Below are 15,180 nucleotides of genomic sequence, written 5' to 3'. Positions count from 1 at the left end.
CTTTTTCTAGTCCAGCAGTCTAGAGGATTGCTTTTTCTAGTCCAGCAGTCTAGAGGATTGCTTTTTCTAGTCCAGCAGTCTAGAGGATAGCTTTTTCTAGTCCAGCAGTCTAGAGGATTGCTTTTTCTAGTCCAGCAGTCTAGAGGATAGCTTTTTCTAGTCCAGCAGTCTAGAGGATAGCTTTTTCTAGTCCAGTAGTCTAGAGGATAGCTTTTTCTAGTCCAGTAGTCTAGAGGATAGCTTTTTCTAGTCCAGTAGTCTAGAGGATAGCTTTTTCTAGTCCAGTAGTCTAGAGGATTGCTTTTTCTAGTCCAGTAGTCTAGAGGATTGCTTTTTCTAGTCCAGTAGTCTAGAGGATTGCTTTTTCTAGTCCAGTAGTCTAGAGGATTGCTTTTTCTAGGGATGGTTTGCTCTGAAAGGTAGATCCGCACCAGGGACTTCATTTATCATACGTTGGTAGAAACTGTCCTACAGTCCCTCCTAAGACCGACATTCAGAACGTGTGTACGAACAATCAAAAGACTGATTTATGAAACATGTGGTGGCCTCTATGGTGCTCGTGTCCGTTCGCCATTTACATACAGAAGCGCCCTCAATTAACCATAATTGGTCATGCTACGTCCTCAGCCCGTGAGGGCATTCCCTGTTTTGTTTCCTGGAAAAAAAAGAAGAGAAAACTTTATTGACAACAAGATCGAGACACTGGCTGCTGAGTTGCAAACGTTCTAAACGCGACCAAGACAGAGGAGAGGTTCCTGTCAGGAATAAATAGAACCTGAATCTGATAAATGGTGGAGACACGGCTTGTTAAGAAGTCCTTCTGTGTGGAGTTAGTTTCATTTGGAAATGTTGTCTGAGAGCAGCCTTAGCCTCTTCTGAGCTGTCGTTAACTCTGGTTGCGTGTATGACCAAGGAGCAGAGGAGGTTCTGGGAGTTTCTCAAGTTGTAGAATAAAATATGAACTGGGATCGGATTCGTGAGGTTTGTGTCGCGCCACAACGGGTCCTGGATCCCAGCACAGCAGAAGGATTTCCTTTGAGATCAGAGCGCTCACGGAGAACGCGTTCCCTCCAGAGAACACGCTCTGGTAAATCCTACACCAACACAGATCAGCCATGACATCATGTCAGATTCCCGTCAGTCACTAATGCCTTTTAATGGTTTTAGCACCAATTATGCAAAAAGCCGTTTTTCCACCGACATAACTACACACTGGGTACATAAAACTTGTGGATGAGAAACACGTGGATGACTGAGACGTTCGGTATTGTGCTTCCCTGTTCTGCCACTGGTTGCTGTGCGTATGCACGCTCAGAGATGCTCTTACATTTAGGAACGTTTCTACGCACAAGTACAACATGATAAATACCAAACAATGTATTATGCATGAAATAGACACAGATCTGTGCTTAAGTACTTTTGATAAATGAGGCCCCTGGACATCTGCTGATGTGGTACTCACAGATTGGTCCTCTGGCTGACACTCTTCTAAGATCTCATCTAACCCCGGCTTTCCACCGGAGCCGTCAGCAGCACGTCATAGCTGCTGATAGGAACCGCTGTGGTCAACAGAACCTTTTCCACCGCAGCCGTCAGACGCCGTCAGCAGCGCGAGTCTGCCGCGTCTCAGGAGCAGCATGTCGCGGCCTTTACGCGCCGGTTCTATTTTCTACGCGCGACACCTCTGAAACGGGTCAAGTTCAACATTTTTGGGGAAGGAAAGACAGGAAATCGGACGCGGAAATGGAGAGAAGCTCCCGAGATTTTCAGAATAAAGAATGTACTGCCTTCCGGTTGCTTTACTTAAAAACAAGTTACTAACTGTGCGGCCCCGTGAGAAGTTATCACCTAGCTAGCGGTCTCCTTTGTTTTTCAGGTCCGTATTGGCGATTATAAAACGGACAGAACATAAAACACAAACCATGTTGTAGTTTTCTCCTGCTTGTTGTTGTGTTTACTGACGAAGTCACTCGTGTGACTTCGTGCTCGGTCGGTGACAGCTGCTCCCCTGCTGCTTCGCGTCTCGTGGGAAGGGCCAAGCAGCAGCTCACGCGAGCAAGACGTGCTGCTGACGGCTCCCGTGGAAAGAAGGGGTAAGATGCTGCCAAGGCTGCAAGGTGCCTTGCTCACGGGCTTTGCTGCCTATGGTTCTTTACTGGCAGCCCTGTAGTCCTCTATCTTCATCATCTCCTGGATGAGGGAGTCTTTAGCAAGCCTCAGGTGGTCTGACGTGAAATATCTACAAAAAGATGAATGTAACTATTTCAAGGAGATCTACCATCCTTGTCTGTAGGCTGCTACCAGCCCTCCTACGAGGTGATGCTGAGATTCTACAGTTTGTACAAGCAGGCCATGTGTGGACCATGTGCAGTACCTCGTCCTGGCTTCTGGGACCCAGTGGGACGCTACAAATGGTAAGTATGGGTTTGCACACTGGGATAGAGGGTTTAGGAACATCAAAGCTCCTGGCCACTGGACTGTTGACTGATTGGTCAAACCTTATTGTTTGTTTCCTGACTTGTTTTCATCTCCCAAATTCATTAAATAAGGAATCCATTTTGAAGGTTTTCATTCAGCTGATTTTGTTAAGAAGAAAAATAAATGAGAGGATGGGGAGATGTGATGGGAGATATGAGCCCACACTTTCTGCAGCGTTCTGGTGAAGCAGCAGTTTATGAAGGGATTTGCTGGGGAGACCAAAGAGAAGGGAGGTACAGTAATATATCCTGGATGTGATGAGGCTGTGGTGGGAGGAGTTGGTGATTGGCCCAGTCTCAGGGCAGACACTCTACCACTAAGCCTTTGAGAAGGTAATTATTTTGTACATATAGTAGCAGCTCTTTGAAAAAGTGAGTAGGGCTAATAGTTGTTATATGGGGCAAAAACACACAGCTAGCTGACTCCAAAAGATACATAAAAAACTAAGAGAATTTGCCTGCAGACAGCAAAAATGCCAACATAGCAGTGGCTATTTATGAAGGGGGTCAGGAGGTCGACATGGACACTGCCGATGGCGTGGACCTCTTGTACCGGAGCTCGTAGCCAGCTCAGAATATGACCCTTCTAGTCTGGATTATCTTCAGGTGACGGCATGAAGCTGGAGGGTCTATTTTGCATCCTGTCATATTTTTTGTTTTCATCGTCTTTGTTTATAAATTTGGCAAATCAGAATTTGACACATCTTATGGTATATTGTGAAGAGAAGGGGCCCCAGGACAGAGCCCTGGGGTGCACCTGAGGTGACTGGGGATGGTTGTGAGGAAAAATATTTTAACTGAATGAACTGAGCGCGGCCGGTGAGACAGGACTGAAACCAGTTGAGGGGAGTGTGAGTGATACCTAGAGAAGAAGGTCTATTGAGCAGGATGGGGTGAAAAATAGTGTCGAAAGCTGCACTTAGATTGAGAAGCATTAGAATGAAGATTAAACCAGTCAGCAGCAAAGAGAAGGTCATTGGTGATTTTGATGAGGGCTGTTTCTGTACTGTGGTGGGGTCGGAAACCAGATTGAAAATGTTCAAAGAGGTTATTGCAAGGAAGATGTGTGTGTAGCTGTGATGCAACGGTTTTGTCTAAAATTTTGGAGATGAATGGGAGGTAGGACGGAGGTTATTAAAATCATTGGGTTCTGCACCAGGTTTTTTCAGAATAGGAGAGACTACTGCTGATTTGAAGGGGGCATTAAACACTTTAGATTTAAAACATCTTGTAGGTAACAAGAACATGATTGTAAATACCTTTTAAAGTAAGAAACACTATTCTATGAGCCAAAAACAAAAGATAACTTTACTAAAAGGAGATCGATAAGCAGTCTTGTGTCCTCAGAGGCATCAGGAGTCTTGCTATACCAGATAATGGTGAAGTTTACACCTCCTGGTGTCAGGTTGACACATCCTGTGTCACTGCAGAAAGATAATTTTTGACCTATTTGATGAAACGCATGGTCTTGGCCACACTACAAAGGTAAACCTTTGGCCCAATCTGAGATCCTGAGCACTCTGGAGAAGGTCCTTGTCCAGGATATCCCTGTACTATTCATTATTCCCTCGATTGCAACCAGTCGCCCTGTCCCTGCAGCTGAAAAACACCCCCACAGCATGATGCTGCCACTGCCATGCTTCACTGCGGGGACTGTATTGGACAAGTGACGAGTCGTCCCTGGTTTTCTCCACACAAACCGCTTACCCCAAAACTCCACTACCTCCGCCCCCCCCGCCTTCCACTGCCGCTCGCTTCCGAACTCAATTTTACTGGTACCCGCTCTACAACGGCTCAGCTCCGGTGCGGAGACCTGAGGGGGGCAAACAAGCATGCGCGGGATTTTCGAGATCTTGCGATACAGTCCGAGCAATAAACGCGGAAGTTAGATCCAAACACCCGTTGTGTGGGAGAAGCATCGACATGAACTGTTTAATCTGCCCATCATTTGTGTTGAGAGATCAGCAGTGTTTGGATCAACAAAGTGTGACTACTTTTATAGTGGAAACTGTATTTATGGCTTAATTTTGTGCATTTAAACTTCAGCCGCCATTGATAGTTGTTAAAAGTTGTTAAACCTGTGCATATGAAACAAAAAACGCCTTTTGTTATCGATTTATTGTGAAATAACGGAAGCTGTGCTTGCTCCTTTTCCTGTTGGGCGGTTGTGTTTCCTGTCCATTTACTGCGGAGGTGCTCCGGCGTCCGGCAAAAATAGAATCGATCCTGTTTTTGCCGGATGGCGGAACGGAGGGCGGCGCACTGCGCCGCATGGCCGCAGTAGTGGAACAGCTCTGATTGACTACAACGGGACCGATGTTGCTGCGGAGTTCGTGCCGGAGATGGTGGAATTTTGGGGTTAGAGTTTAGGCCAAAAAGTTCTGTCTTGATCTCAGACCAGAGAATCTTCTCACCATCTCGGGGTCCTTCAGGTGTCCTTTAGCCAACTCCATGCACACTTTCATGTGTCTCTTCTCCCCCAGTAGCTCAGTGTCAGGTTTATTTGTAAAGCGTCTTCATATGGCCCGAGGGATAAACAAAGACCCTAACCCTGACCACAACAAATGACCACAGTTTGCCGTAAGAAACCACAACAAAATATCTGAATAAAAAATATAAAACATTTAAAAGCATTTAAGAAATTAACCCTCAGGCTTCATTAGGGACATTTTAGTCCATTTGGGCAGTTTTTTGTTTTTCTTTTTGACGCCATTTCACCACCGTTTGTACAAAATGTTGTCGCAAAACCTCTCTGAACATATTTTGATCAATGGAAAAATCCATAAGCACAGAAACACACACACCCCCACACACAAAACTAAACCACCAACCAGACACAAAACCGCAACCAAAACGCCAGAAAAAAAAGGACGAGCCCCCAATTAATGTTACAACCCGTCTAGGAGGGCCAGGCTGTAACATCAACATGGTTCCATCTTCCACCAATTCCAAACCACCACACCAGAAGTCCGAGAACAATAATTTATTCACAAGATCAAGGTGATGAACTAAGGACGAGGGAGGATTAATAACTCAGGGTGAACCAACGTCTAAAACAATAAACAAATCACCTCTAACTTCAGAATGACAACTGACCTACAAACTTAAAGGAAATAATTGACAACCAAACTTACCTAACGCTAATCCTGACTATCCAAAACAGGAGAAAACAGGAATGCAAAGAAAAAAGGCGGTTCACCCCTACAGAATCCTCGAGTGGCAGGTACTAGTCCCAACAGCACGAGGGCATCTCACAAACACAGAGCATCAAGTGGTGGCTGATTGGAATGAGTGGAGGATGAAGAACACAGCTGCATCTCATCAGGCTCCTTTTAACAGCTTTGCCCCAGCTGACCTTCCAATCCAAACGTCCCCTGGCCATCATCCACCAATCCTAGGAGGGCACCTGCACACTCAAAACAACACTAGAAATAAGAATAGTATAAAATAAAAGAAATAATGTTCCTTATGACCGTGGTCATAACACATTCTCCACTGGCATGTTCACGGCTGCAAGACATCCAGCTTGAGACGTGCATCCTAAACGCCTGCAGCCAGATGTCAAGACCAGGTGGAATAGCACCTACTACATGGTGGAGAGTCGGACTGAACAGAAGCGAACGCTGTGTGCTTATTCTGCTGACCATGAGCTGCCCTCGGTTCCCACGGCTAGCCAGAAGACACTGCTGGAGAAAATGATGAGCCGTTTGAGGAGTTTACAAAGAGAGTGAGCACAGCCTCCATCGCTGATGTTGTCCCGAGCAACACCGTTCTCAAACGTCTCCTCTCAGTGGAAACCGAGGCTGACTCTGAAATAAAACCCATGAAGAAGACCCTTCTTGCAGCTGTGGACAAACACTTTGCCACCGTGGAAGAAGAACCTCTGTATGCACTTCCTACACTGCTGGACCCACGGTACAAAGACAGGTCACACTTGTACATTTTGAACTTAAGAGTACAGTTAAACATTTTCATGTTTCTCTACCTTTTTTACTTATGCTAGAGGATTTTAATAAAGCTTTGAACAGATAAATAAGACATTAAATACAACAGTAACATTTTATATTTAAATAATGAAGAAAAATTACTGCCACCTTTTTGTTTTTATTTAGAAGTTTTGTTTATTCTAACTTCCAAATATTACTTTTTCAGATTTTTCACCCGCACAGATTCTGTCAAATATGGGAAGGAAAGACTTGCTAACGAAATGGGCAAAGACTTGATGACAGCTACCACTGATGAGACCACCAAAGCCTTGGAGCCACCAGGAAAAGCCCCCCCAGTGGAAGCAGAAGCAGCAGCTCCAAGCAGAAGCAAAATCAGTAGCACCTTCATGAAAGAATTTGACAAAATTCGAGAGGAGCGTGAGGAAGATCCTGCTGCAGCAAGTAGGGCTGTAGCGAAGCCTCGACGACGTCGACGGCTCGATTCTAAAAATTTGTCGACGTCAGATCCGGTAGTCGACGCACCGCGCCCACTTGTTGCATCCACAGGAGTTTGTAAATAGAGGAGGAATCTGCCTGTTTTTCCTCTAGTTCGCCCTCTTCTCCGCCTTCACTAACATCTCCGCCAAATACCGAAGACCCGGATCAACGTCCGTCTGCTACTAGATTATTTTCCTGTTTTGCCCGCCTTCGTCTCCCGGCAACGGACAACAACTTCCGGGGTCAGACGCGCTGCTTCGTCTCTACCGCAGATGTAGAAAATCACCGGGAGCGTTTCTCCCTTCATAAAGGAGCTTCTTTCAGACATGAGGAGAGCTGTTTTGGTGGTAGCAGTCTCTCCTCCGTGCTGGTCTGTTTGCTGCTGGGTGTTTTTGGTTTATTTAAACTTGGTAACTTGAACTTAACGTTGGTAAAGCTACTGTTAGCATCTTCGCTAACAGCTTCTTGTGTTGGGATAAGCTGTTACGTTTTGGTTTAGAGTTCATCTTTTTTGTGGTGTAGATCTCCCTTTTATTACATTTAGAGTGTTGTGGGTTTTCGGTTTAGTGTAAAATATCACCTTGAGTTTGGTTTAACCGCCCAGTTTAGAGTTTGGACCTTTGGAGATCCTTATTTTGGTCCAGAACCCAGTAATCTTTGCCCAGTGGGACATCCCTAGTTATTTGTACTTTTGTTTTAATTCCCCACAGGCAGAATTAGTTTTATTATTCCCAACCTGTGGATGGAAAGATTTATGATTTTTTGTAGTTGTAAATAAACCTGATCATCATTTTAACTTTTAAATCCCGTTATTGACCCTTCCTTTTTGCACACGAGCCAAACTCCCCAGGAAGAGTCGTAACACCACTCGCCTCACGCACATAAGTGACCAAAACAAAGCAGCATGGAGACACTCCGTCTCCAACCACCTCTCAGGCAGCAGCCTGCTCTCCCAAGTTCTACACGTCACCAGAACATAACCAACCAACACAATAAAAGCAGTGTTATACAAAATGGAAGGCCTGTAGTGTTTATTCTCTTACAGTAACAATTAATCAATTTTTTTGAGGAATTTATTTGAGATTTTCTGGTTTTTGTTAATTGTGCAATAGAAAAATAATCATTAGATTAATTGTATAAATACAGGGTAGCCGCGGGTCCTTAAAAAGTCTTAAAAAGTCTTAAATTTGCTTTTCCAAATTTAAGGCCTTAAAAATCCTTAAAAATGACAAATAATCATTAAATCCCGTTTCCAAAGGTCTTAAATGACCAAAGACCCAATAAACAAAATTATTTTATTTCTATAAAATTTTCGTGAATTTCTAGTTGGTGTTCAGCTTTTTTTTGTGTATGATGTTGGCGTAAGCGGAACCGTACACATTCAGTTGGTTGTGAAAGGGGTCTATTTTTAGATGAGCACATTAGCTGGTTAAGCTAGTGGGAGCTTGCGCCATGGGGAAGTGCAAGTTTAATGGTAACTGGATGGCTAATCCCACGTTTGCGACGTGGTTAACACCGGTTCCAGGCAATAGCTGGAAATTATAGCTTAAATTTAATTTTAAGAATAGCTTAAATTTGGTCAAAGTGGCCTTAAAAAAGGTCTTAAAAAGTCTTAAATTTGGCTCTCTTAAACCTGCAGATACCCTGTAAATAGTCATTAGAATAGTCGACTATTCGATAAAATAATCATCAGAATAATCGTTTTAAAAATAATCGTTTACCCCCAGCCCTAGCAGCAAGCACCTCTAGCTCTGCTGCACAGTTGCATGGATATTTTACAGAAGAAACTATTCCTGCCACAGAAGATCCATACAACTACTGGGGAGTCAACCAGCAGCGATTTCCTGGCCTCGCTGCCTTCAAGTTCCTCTGTGCACCATGCACAAGTGTTGCCTTTCATTTCCTCAGTTATCGTGACATTGCTACGAATTCTCTGGTGAGTGATCCTAGTCTGACCACCAATAGAAATGGATGTGATAGGTTTGTGGGCGTGGCCTATTATAACAACCCTAGGACCATTAAAACTGTCAGCCCCAAACCATTCTTTGACTGAGTATTATGAAATTTAGTACACTAATGTGGTGTCTCAGGACCTACAAAAAAGTCTCTTGGAGCCAAGCGCAATGTCACACAGGAGGTCGGCCATTTTGGTCCAAGTACTCGATTTAGTGGTTTTTGCTCACGTAATTTTGTAGAGTGATGCCCCGTCGCCCTTTTCACCAATCGCCTTCAAAATTCTGCTATTTACTCTTAAGACATAGGGGAAAAAAAATTCAAACATCGGATTTTTCAAAAGTTGAAAGGTGTGGGCGTGGCTAAGCCTCAAACTTTTCCTTTCGCCATTACATTACTTGACGTAATAACTCCCTGATCAAATCCATATCAAACTTTGTGTGATCACTGACCACATCTCAAGACAGTGACAATGTGAACAGCTGACATCACCTAAGCCCCGCCCCCTGACAACAGGAAGTCGATTGTTTTATGGTGAACTGCCCATATTTGTCCCCTCTAATTTAATCAACATGACACTAAGGTCATGCACTGTCTTCATGATGCTGTAATGGCCATTCAGTTCTGATAGCTTTCCATAAAGGGAGAGGCTTTGATGCCAAGGCGAATTCTGGCATGACGCCGTGACCTTACGTTTGACTGTAACTTCCACAAACAGCCTCCGATCTGCACGAGACTGAACATGGCAATCAACAATCATGCCCTTTAGCCAATGAGGCACAAACGGTTGGCGAACGTTATATAATATCACCACAGCGCCCCCTACATACCTTTGAAACTGTAATAACTCTTACAGACGAGGTCACAACTGCACAAAACTTTCTATATGTCATCACAGAAAGGCACTCAACACAATCCTATGATCATTGGTTGATATTGCTTTAGCCCTGCCCCCTGACAGATATTAGGCCCTGAATAACACATGCATGATGCAATTTACACCAAACTGCACACAAATGATTGTTGTCAACCTACAAACTTCTTCATGGAACAGAAGCCGCGACCCAGCCGGCAGCCCGCGCAGCAGACAGAAGCCGCGATCAGACAGAGATGCACCGGGCTGCGGGGAGGGGAGAAACGGGTGGAAAACAGAGGTCTCCCGAGACCTCCACAAGCCGGCAGCTGCACAGCAGACAAGCGCCGCTGCGCAGAGCTGCCGCTGCGCAGAGCTGCCGCTGCGCAGAGCTGCCGCTGCGGAGAACCGGGTGGAAAACATCGGTCTCCCGAGAGCTCCACAAGCCGATAGTGGGAACCCAGCTCCACCAACATGTTATATTTCAACCCATTTTCTAAAGTGCAGCATTATGTTAAATGCACTGGGTTTTACCCTATTACATTTAAATTTCATGGTTAAACAGTACATGTTAAAATCTAAGCTCAGCTCGGCAGTGACCTAAAATACATAAATATAATTTTACTTACCGAAAAAAATGAAGTGGAGACTCCTTGGACGCTCTATTAGTGCAATTAATGCCACAGCAAGTCATTTTGTCCAACAATTGCACAAAAATATCCAAACAAGAATACACACACACAGAGACTCAAAATCCCGGAGCAGTTTCCAGGCCAGACCGAGGCTCTACTGAGGCCTTTCCCCGGAGCTAGCTCTGTGGTCACGTGGGTCTGATGCTCATTAATTATACAGAATTTTAGGCTTTTAATACACTTAAACAGAAGAGTGAGAAAAACATTCACCCCCCTCAGAGTTGTCATGAGTGTAAACTAGATCATTTAAACCAAAAACATGTTTTGGTACCAGGCTGTAAACATGTTTATTTCTGCTGTGAAATTGGTATTTTTAACATGGGAGTCAATGAGGATTTGCTCGCTTCTGACACCAGCCCCTAGTGGATGAAGGTGGAACTGCAATTTTTGGTTCTTCCGGGTTGAGACCAATTTTAGAGCCGCATTGTGGGGGCTTGGTCATCACACCACCAGTGTGGTAAAGATAGAGTATCCCTTAGTGGTTAGATGTGTAATTTAATGGTGGGCTCAGAGAAGATGCTGAGTCAGGGTGAGGTACAGACTAGGAGACCGTTCGCGGTTTCTGGTGTCGGAGTGGTCGATGCTTATGTTCAGCAGACGTGCCCGGGTGCACCAGACTGCCGGCCAGGCCAGAGCGGCGCGGAGCTGCGAAGGCCGAACGACGCTGCTTGCAGCTTTAATTCAGTTTGTCTTTTTTAATCACTCTAGAAATTCCTTAAATTCTGTGTTTTTCTGTCAACATGGGGCGCTGTGTGTTCATTAATGAAGAAAAGTTATTTGATTTTAGCTAATGGCTGCAGATACCACTGGTGTTTACGCTGGTGTGTTTGTCTCAGGGATGCATGGAACCGCTTGGGAGACCTGAGCCCTGAGAGCGCCATGGCCATGTACGTAGAAGAGATGAAGAAGGTTGCCCAGGAGGTATGTGTATTGTTCTTCAGTTGCGTGTTTAAACTAATACTGATATTATCAGAAACATCACTGGTAATTAAGCTGCAGCTACAGTGCTGTTTTAGGTCAAAATCCAACCACATCAAACGGAAACGGGTCTGCATTTAAAAGCACCTTCTAGAATCCTAGAACAGTCACTCTCTCATTCACACATTCACTTGCTAGTAGTAATGAGCCACAATCTAGCCTCATTAACCCCAAGACACTCCGACTGCGGTAGGGCTGCCATAAACGCTTGACAATGCTAGGTCTCTCTGACCATCACCACCAGCAGGTAAGGTGGGTGAAGTGTCTTGCCCAAGGACTCAAAAACAGACTGGCAGGGTGTGAACCTGCAGCCCTCTAGTTAACCTCTGGATGAGGTTCGTCCTGGGTATCTCAAGGCTATGGATGTTGTAGGGCTGTCATGGTTGACACGTCTCTGCAACATTGCGTGGTCATCGGGGGCAGTTCCTGTGGCAGACTGGGGTGGTGGTCCCCGTCTTTAAGAAGGGTGACCTGAGGGTGTGTTCCAACTTTAGGGGGATCACACTCCTCAGCCTCCCTGGAAAGGTCTACTCCAAGGTACTGGAGAGGAGGGTCCGATCGATAGTTGAATCTCAGATAGAGGAGGAGCAATGTGGTTTTCGTCCTGGCCGTGGAACTGTGGACCAGCTCTATACCCTTGCAAGGGTGATGGGGGGGGTGGGGGGGGTGGGGGTGGGGGTGGGGGGGGGGGCATGGGAGTTTGCCCAACCAATCCACATGTGCTTTGTGGATTTGGAGAAGGCTTATGACCGTGTCCCCAGGGGCACCCTGTGGGGGACGCTCCAGGAGTATGGGGTGGGTGGCTTTCTGTTAAGGGCCATTCAGTCCCTTTACCAGAGGAGCGTGAGTTTGGTCCGCATAGCCGGTAGTGAGTCGGACCTGTTCCTGGTGAGGGTTGGACTCCGCCAGGGCTGCCCTTTGTCACCGGTTCTGTTCATTACCTTTATGGACAGAATTTCTAGACGCAGCCGTGGTGTGGAGTGTGTCGAGTTTGGTGGCAGGAGAATCTCGTCTCTGCTTTTTGCGGATGATGTGGTCCTCCTAGCTTCATCCAGCTCTGACCTTCAGCTCTTGCTGGGTAGGTTCGCGGCCGAGTGTGAAGCGGCTGGGATGCGAAAAACACAAAATGGAGTGCTTGGACCAAAATGGCCCGACTACACCTTTGGGTGTATATGAAGCATGGCGTTTTTGTGGGTTCCGAAACACTACATAAATGTACCAAACTTCACAATCCTCAGTCAGAGCATGGCTTAGGGCTGACATTTTTAATGGGCCTAGGGGGCACTATTGCAAAAACTAAGCCACGCCCACCAGATTTTCAGGTTAATATCTAACGCCATGGGGTTACGCCATCACTGCTCCACCCTTTTTCAAGAGCTCCCACAAACTGATGCCAAGCAAGCCTAACTTGTCTTCAATTACCTGCTACAAGATTATGGTGGTAAAGTGAAATGGGGAGATTTGGGACCTTTCTCAGTAAAACTTGACCTTTTCTGTCCTGGGCGGTGGCTTTTGTGACTTCATCAATCGACCATTCATTTTTCTGGTGGATGAGGAATAATCCTAGAATAATTTGTAACTCTATTTCTTTAGTTTATCAAATCATGGCCATTTATAATTTTTGGCGAGTAGTCAGTTTGCAGCCTGGCTTTGCCCCATCAGCATATATGAAAACTCAATTTTAATTTGACAGTTTTTATCGCCCATCCCTTCTGAGCAATCGCACACAAAATTCAAATACAGACCCTACAAATGACTACCACTTAAGTTTAAATAGCCGACTTTCTGTTTGATGTTGACAAAGGCTGCTAGAGACTTTTCTGTGCGTCTTGGGGAGTACTAAGGTTTTTACCAAATTTCATACTTCACACAGTGAAAAAAGGTACGTTAGGGTGCTGTTTTTTCCTGCTTCCAGGGGGTGCTGTTGAGCCATTTTCTTTAGCGATTTTTTTGTGAAATTTGAAATACAAAAATTTCACTCAGAATCTACGTCAGGCCAATATTTGGTGACTTTTGAAATATGGTAAAGGCTCCAAAAAGGCACTCCTTTTGTCTGTTGAAGAAGAAGACGACAAAAGAATAGAAAGAAACTATCATAGATGTTTGTTTCTTTCTGTTCATCTCCAAGATCTTGGAAAAGGTTGTGGCTAAACAACTCGCAGCTGCTCTTGATGAACATATCATAGATGTTCTGTTCATCAAGAGCAGCTGTGAGTTGTTTAGCCACAACCTTTTCCAAGATCTTGGAGATGAACGGAAGTTTAGAGATGGGTCTGAAGCTGCTATGGAGAGAGAGAGGTCAAGACGATTACAGCGTTCTTAAAGTAAGCAGGGACCTGACCAGAGACCAGAGAAGGATGACGGGCTGGGTTGGAGTCAGGAGAGGCAGATTTAGTAAAAGTTATTTGGTAACCTTTACATGCTTCAGTTAATAGCTCTAGCCATCGTCAGATCGTCGGTGATGGTGGCGTCACTTCCTTTTATCCGCGGGCAGCAGAGGACGGTGTCGCCCTCTAAAAGGAAGTGACGCCACCATCACCGACGATCTCTGCAGTGGTGATCTGAAATATAAACGTCCTCAGGACAAACATTGTCAGCATTTATACTCAGGGTAAAAACAAGGTCCAGAGTGTGCCCCCTGGTGTGTGTGGGGCCAGAAACCTGCTGGGTAAAGCTGAAGGAGTCCATCACAGGTTAATTACAATTACATTATATAATGAATGTTTAATCTAAGGGTTAGAGATGTATAATCTCTCTCTAAGCTTCTGACAAACACGTTCATGACTTCCTGTGCGGAGCTCACAGCTCTTTCAGCAGCAAGGGTTAGGTGTGTGTGTGTGTGTGCGTGTGTGTGTGTGTGTGTGTGTGTGTGTGTGTGTGTGCATGTGCGTGTGTGTGTGTGTTTTAATGAGGTAAAGTGCTGCACTCTGTAATGATTGAACAGGATGAATCAAGCTATACTAGGTGTGGTTAATCTGGACTTCATCTGGTCTCCTTAGGTCATCGACACCATGCCCATGAATCACACCACGGCTTCTTTCTTCCATCACTTTGAGCCTCTCTACTCAGTGATTGGTGACATGCCTCGGCCCCCAGCATCACTGCTCACGCACGTAGCTGGTAGGTCAGCACACACACATTCTTGTCTAGCATTCATTGTGAGGACCATCATTTACTTCCATTCATTTTAGTGAATGGATTGTGACTAACCCTAACTCTAACCATAACCAGTCCCATCCCTGACTAACACTTAATGGGTAGAGCGCTGTGACGCTGCACTAGTGAGGAGCAGCAAAATGTCCTCAGTTTGTAGGTAAAACGCTGTCATTGGTCCTCACTTTGATGTCTAGACGAGTACACACATGCACAATCATTACCACGTGTGTGAGAATCCCAACATTAGGAGACTGCTGCAGTACCTGGTGCAAGAACAATAAATGATGAGCAAAAAATTTGACTTAAGAAATAAACACAATGAAATGATAATAATATAGGGAATTACAGAAGCAGCTTTTTTATACAAGTCGGTGTAGGTTCAGGTCCGAGCAGGTCAGTTCAGGTGCAGACACTACACTTCCTAGGCTCTTGGAGAGTTCAGACGCTTTTTTCCTCCTCTCCTCCCTATCTCATCCCAAGGCTCTTTGTCTGTCTCTGGGTGCACAGAGCTTCTGCATTTTTTCTGGAAACTGGAAATGATTACAAATGGACCTGGTCAGTTCTCTCAACGCGATAGACAACATTTTTTCAACGATGAGAACGGGAGAAGGGGCTCCCAGATGTCGCTCTGGGGCAGAGCCAGCTGG

At 45.2% G+C, this 15,180-nt stretch overlaps 1 protein-coding gene across 5 annotated transcripts in view; it reads left to right on the top strand.

Annotated features, from left to right (window-relative positions):
• acbd4 (acyl-CoA binding domain containing 4) overlaps window positions 1–15,180 on the top strand; it is a 31,227-nt gene that overhangs the window by 3,624 nt on the left and 12,423 nt on the right. For 3 of the 5 annotated variants that reach the window (XM_054736356.2, XM_054736353.2, XM_054736355.2), the window contains exons 2-3: window positions 2,294–2,414; window positions 14,377–14,497. In XM_054736356.2, the coding sequence (XP_054592331.2) occupies window positions 2,294–2,414; window positions 14,377–14,497 (242 nt within the window). Of the gene's footprint in view, window positions 1–2,293; window positions 2,415–11,235; window positions 11,321–14,376; window positions 14,498–15,180 lie in introns of all 5 variants that reach the window. The other 2 variants (XM_054736357.2, XM_054736354.2) reach the window with 1 other exon arrangement.

The sequence above is a fragment of the Nothobranchius furzeri genome, chromosome 16 (genome assembly GCF_043380555.1).
Source record: "Nothobranchius furzeri strain GRZ-AD chromosome 16, NfurGRZ-RIMD1, whole genome shotgun sequence".
Taxonomy (NCBI): Eukaryota; Metazoa; Chordata; class Actinopteri; order Cyprinodontiformes; family Nothobranchiidae; genus Nothobranchius; species Nothobranchius furzeri.
The sequence above is the reverse complement of the archived record's forward strand: the minus strand, read 5'-3'. Positions and strand labels throughout refer to the sequence as shown.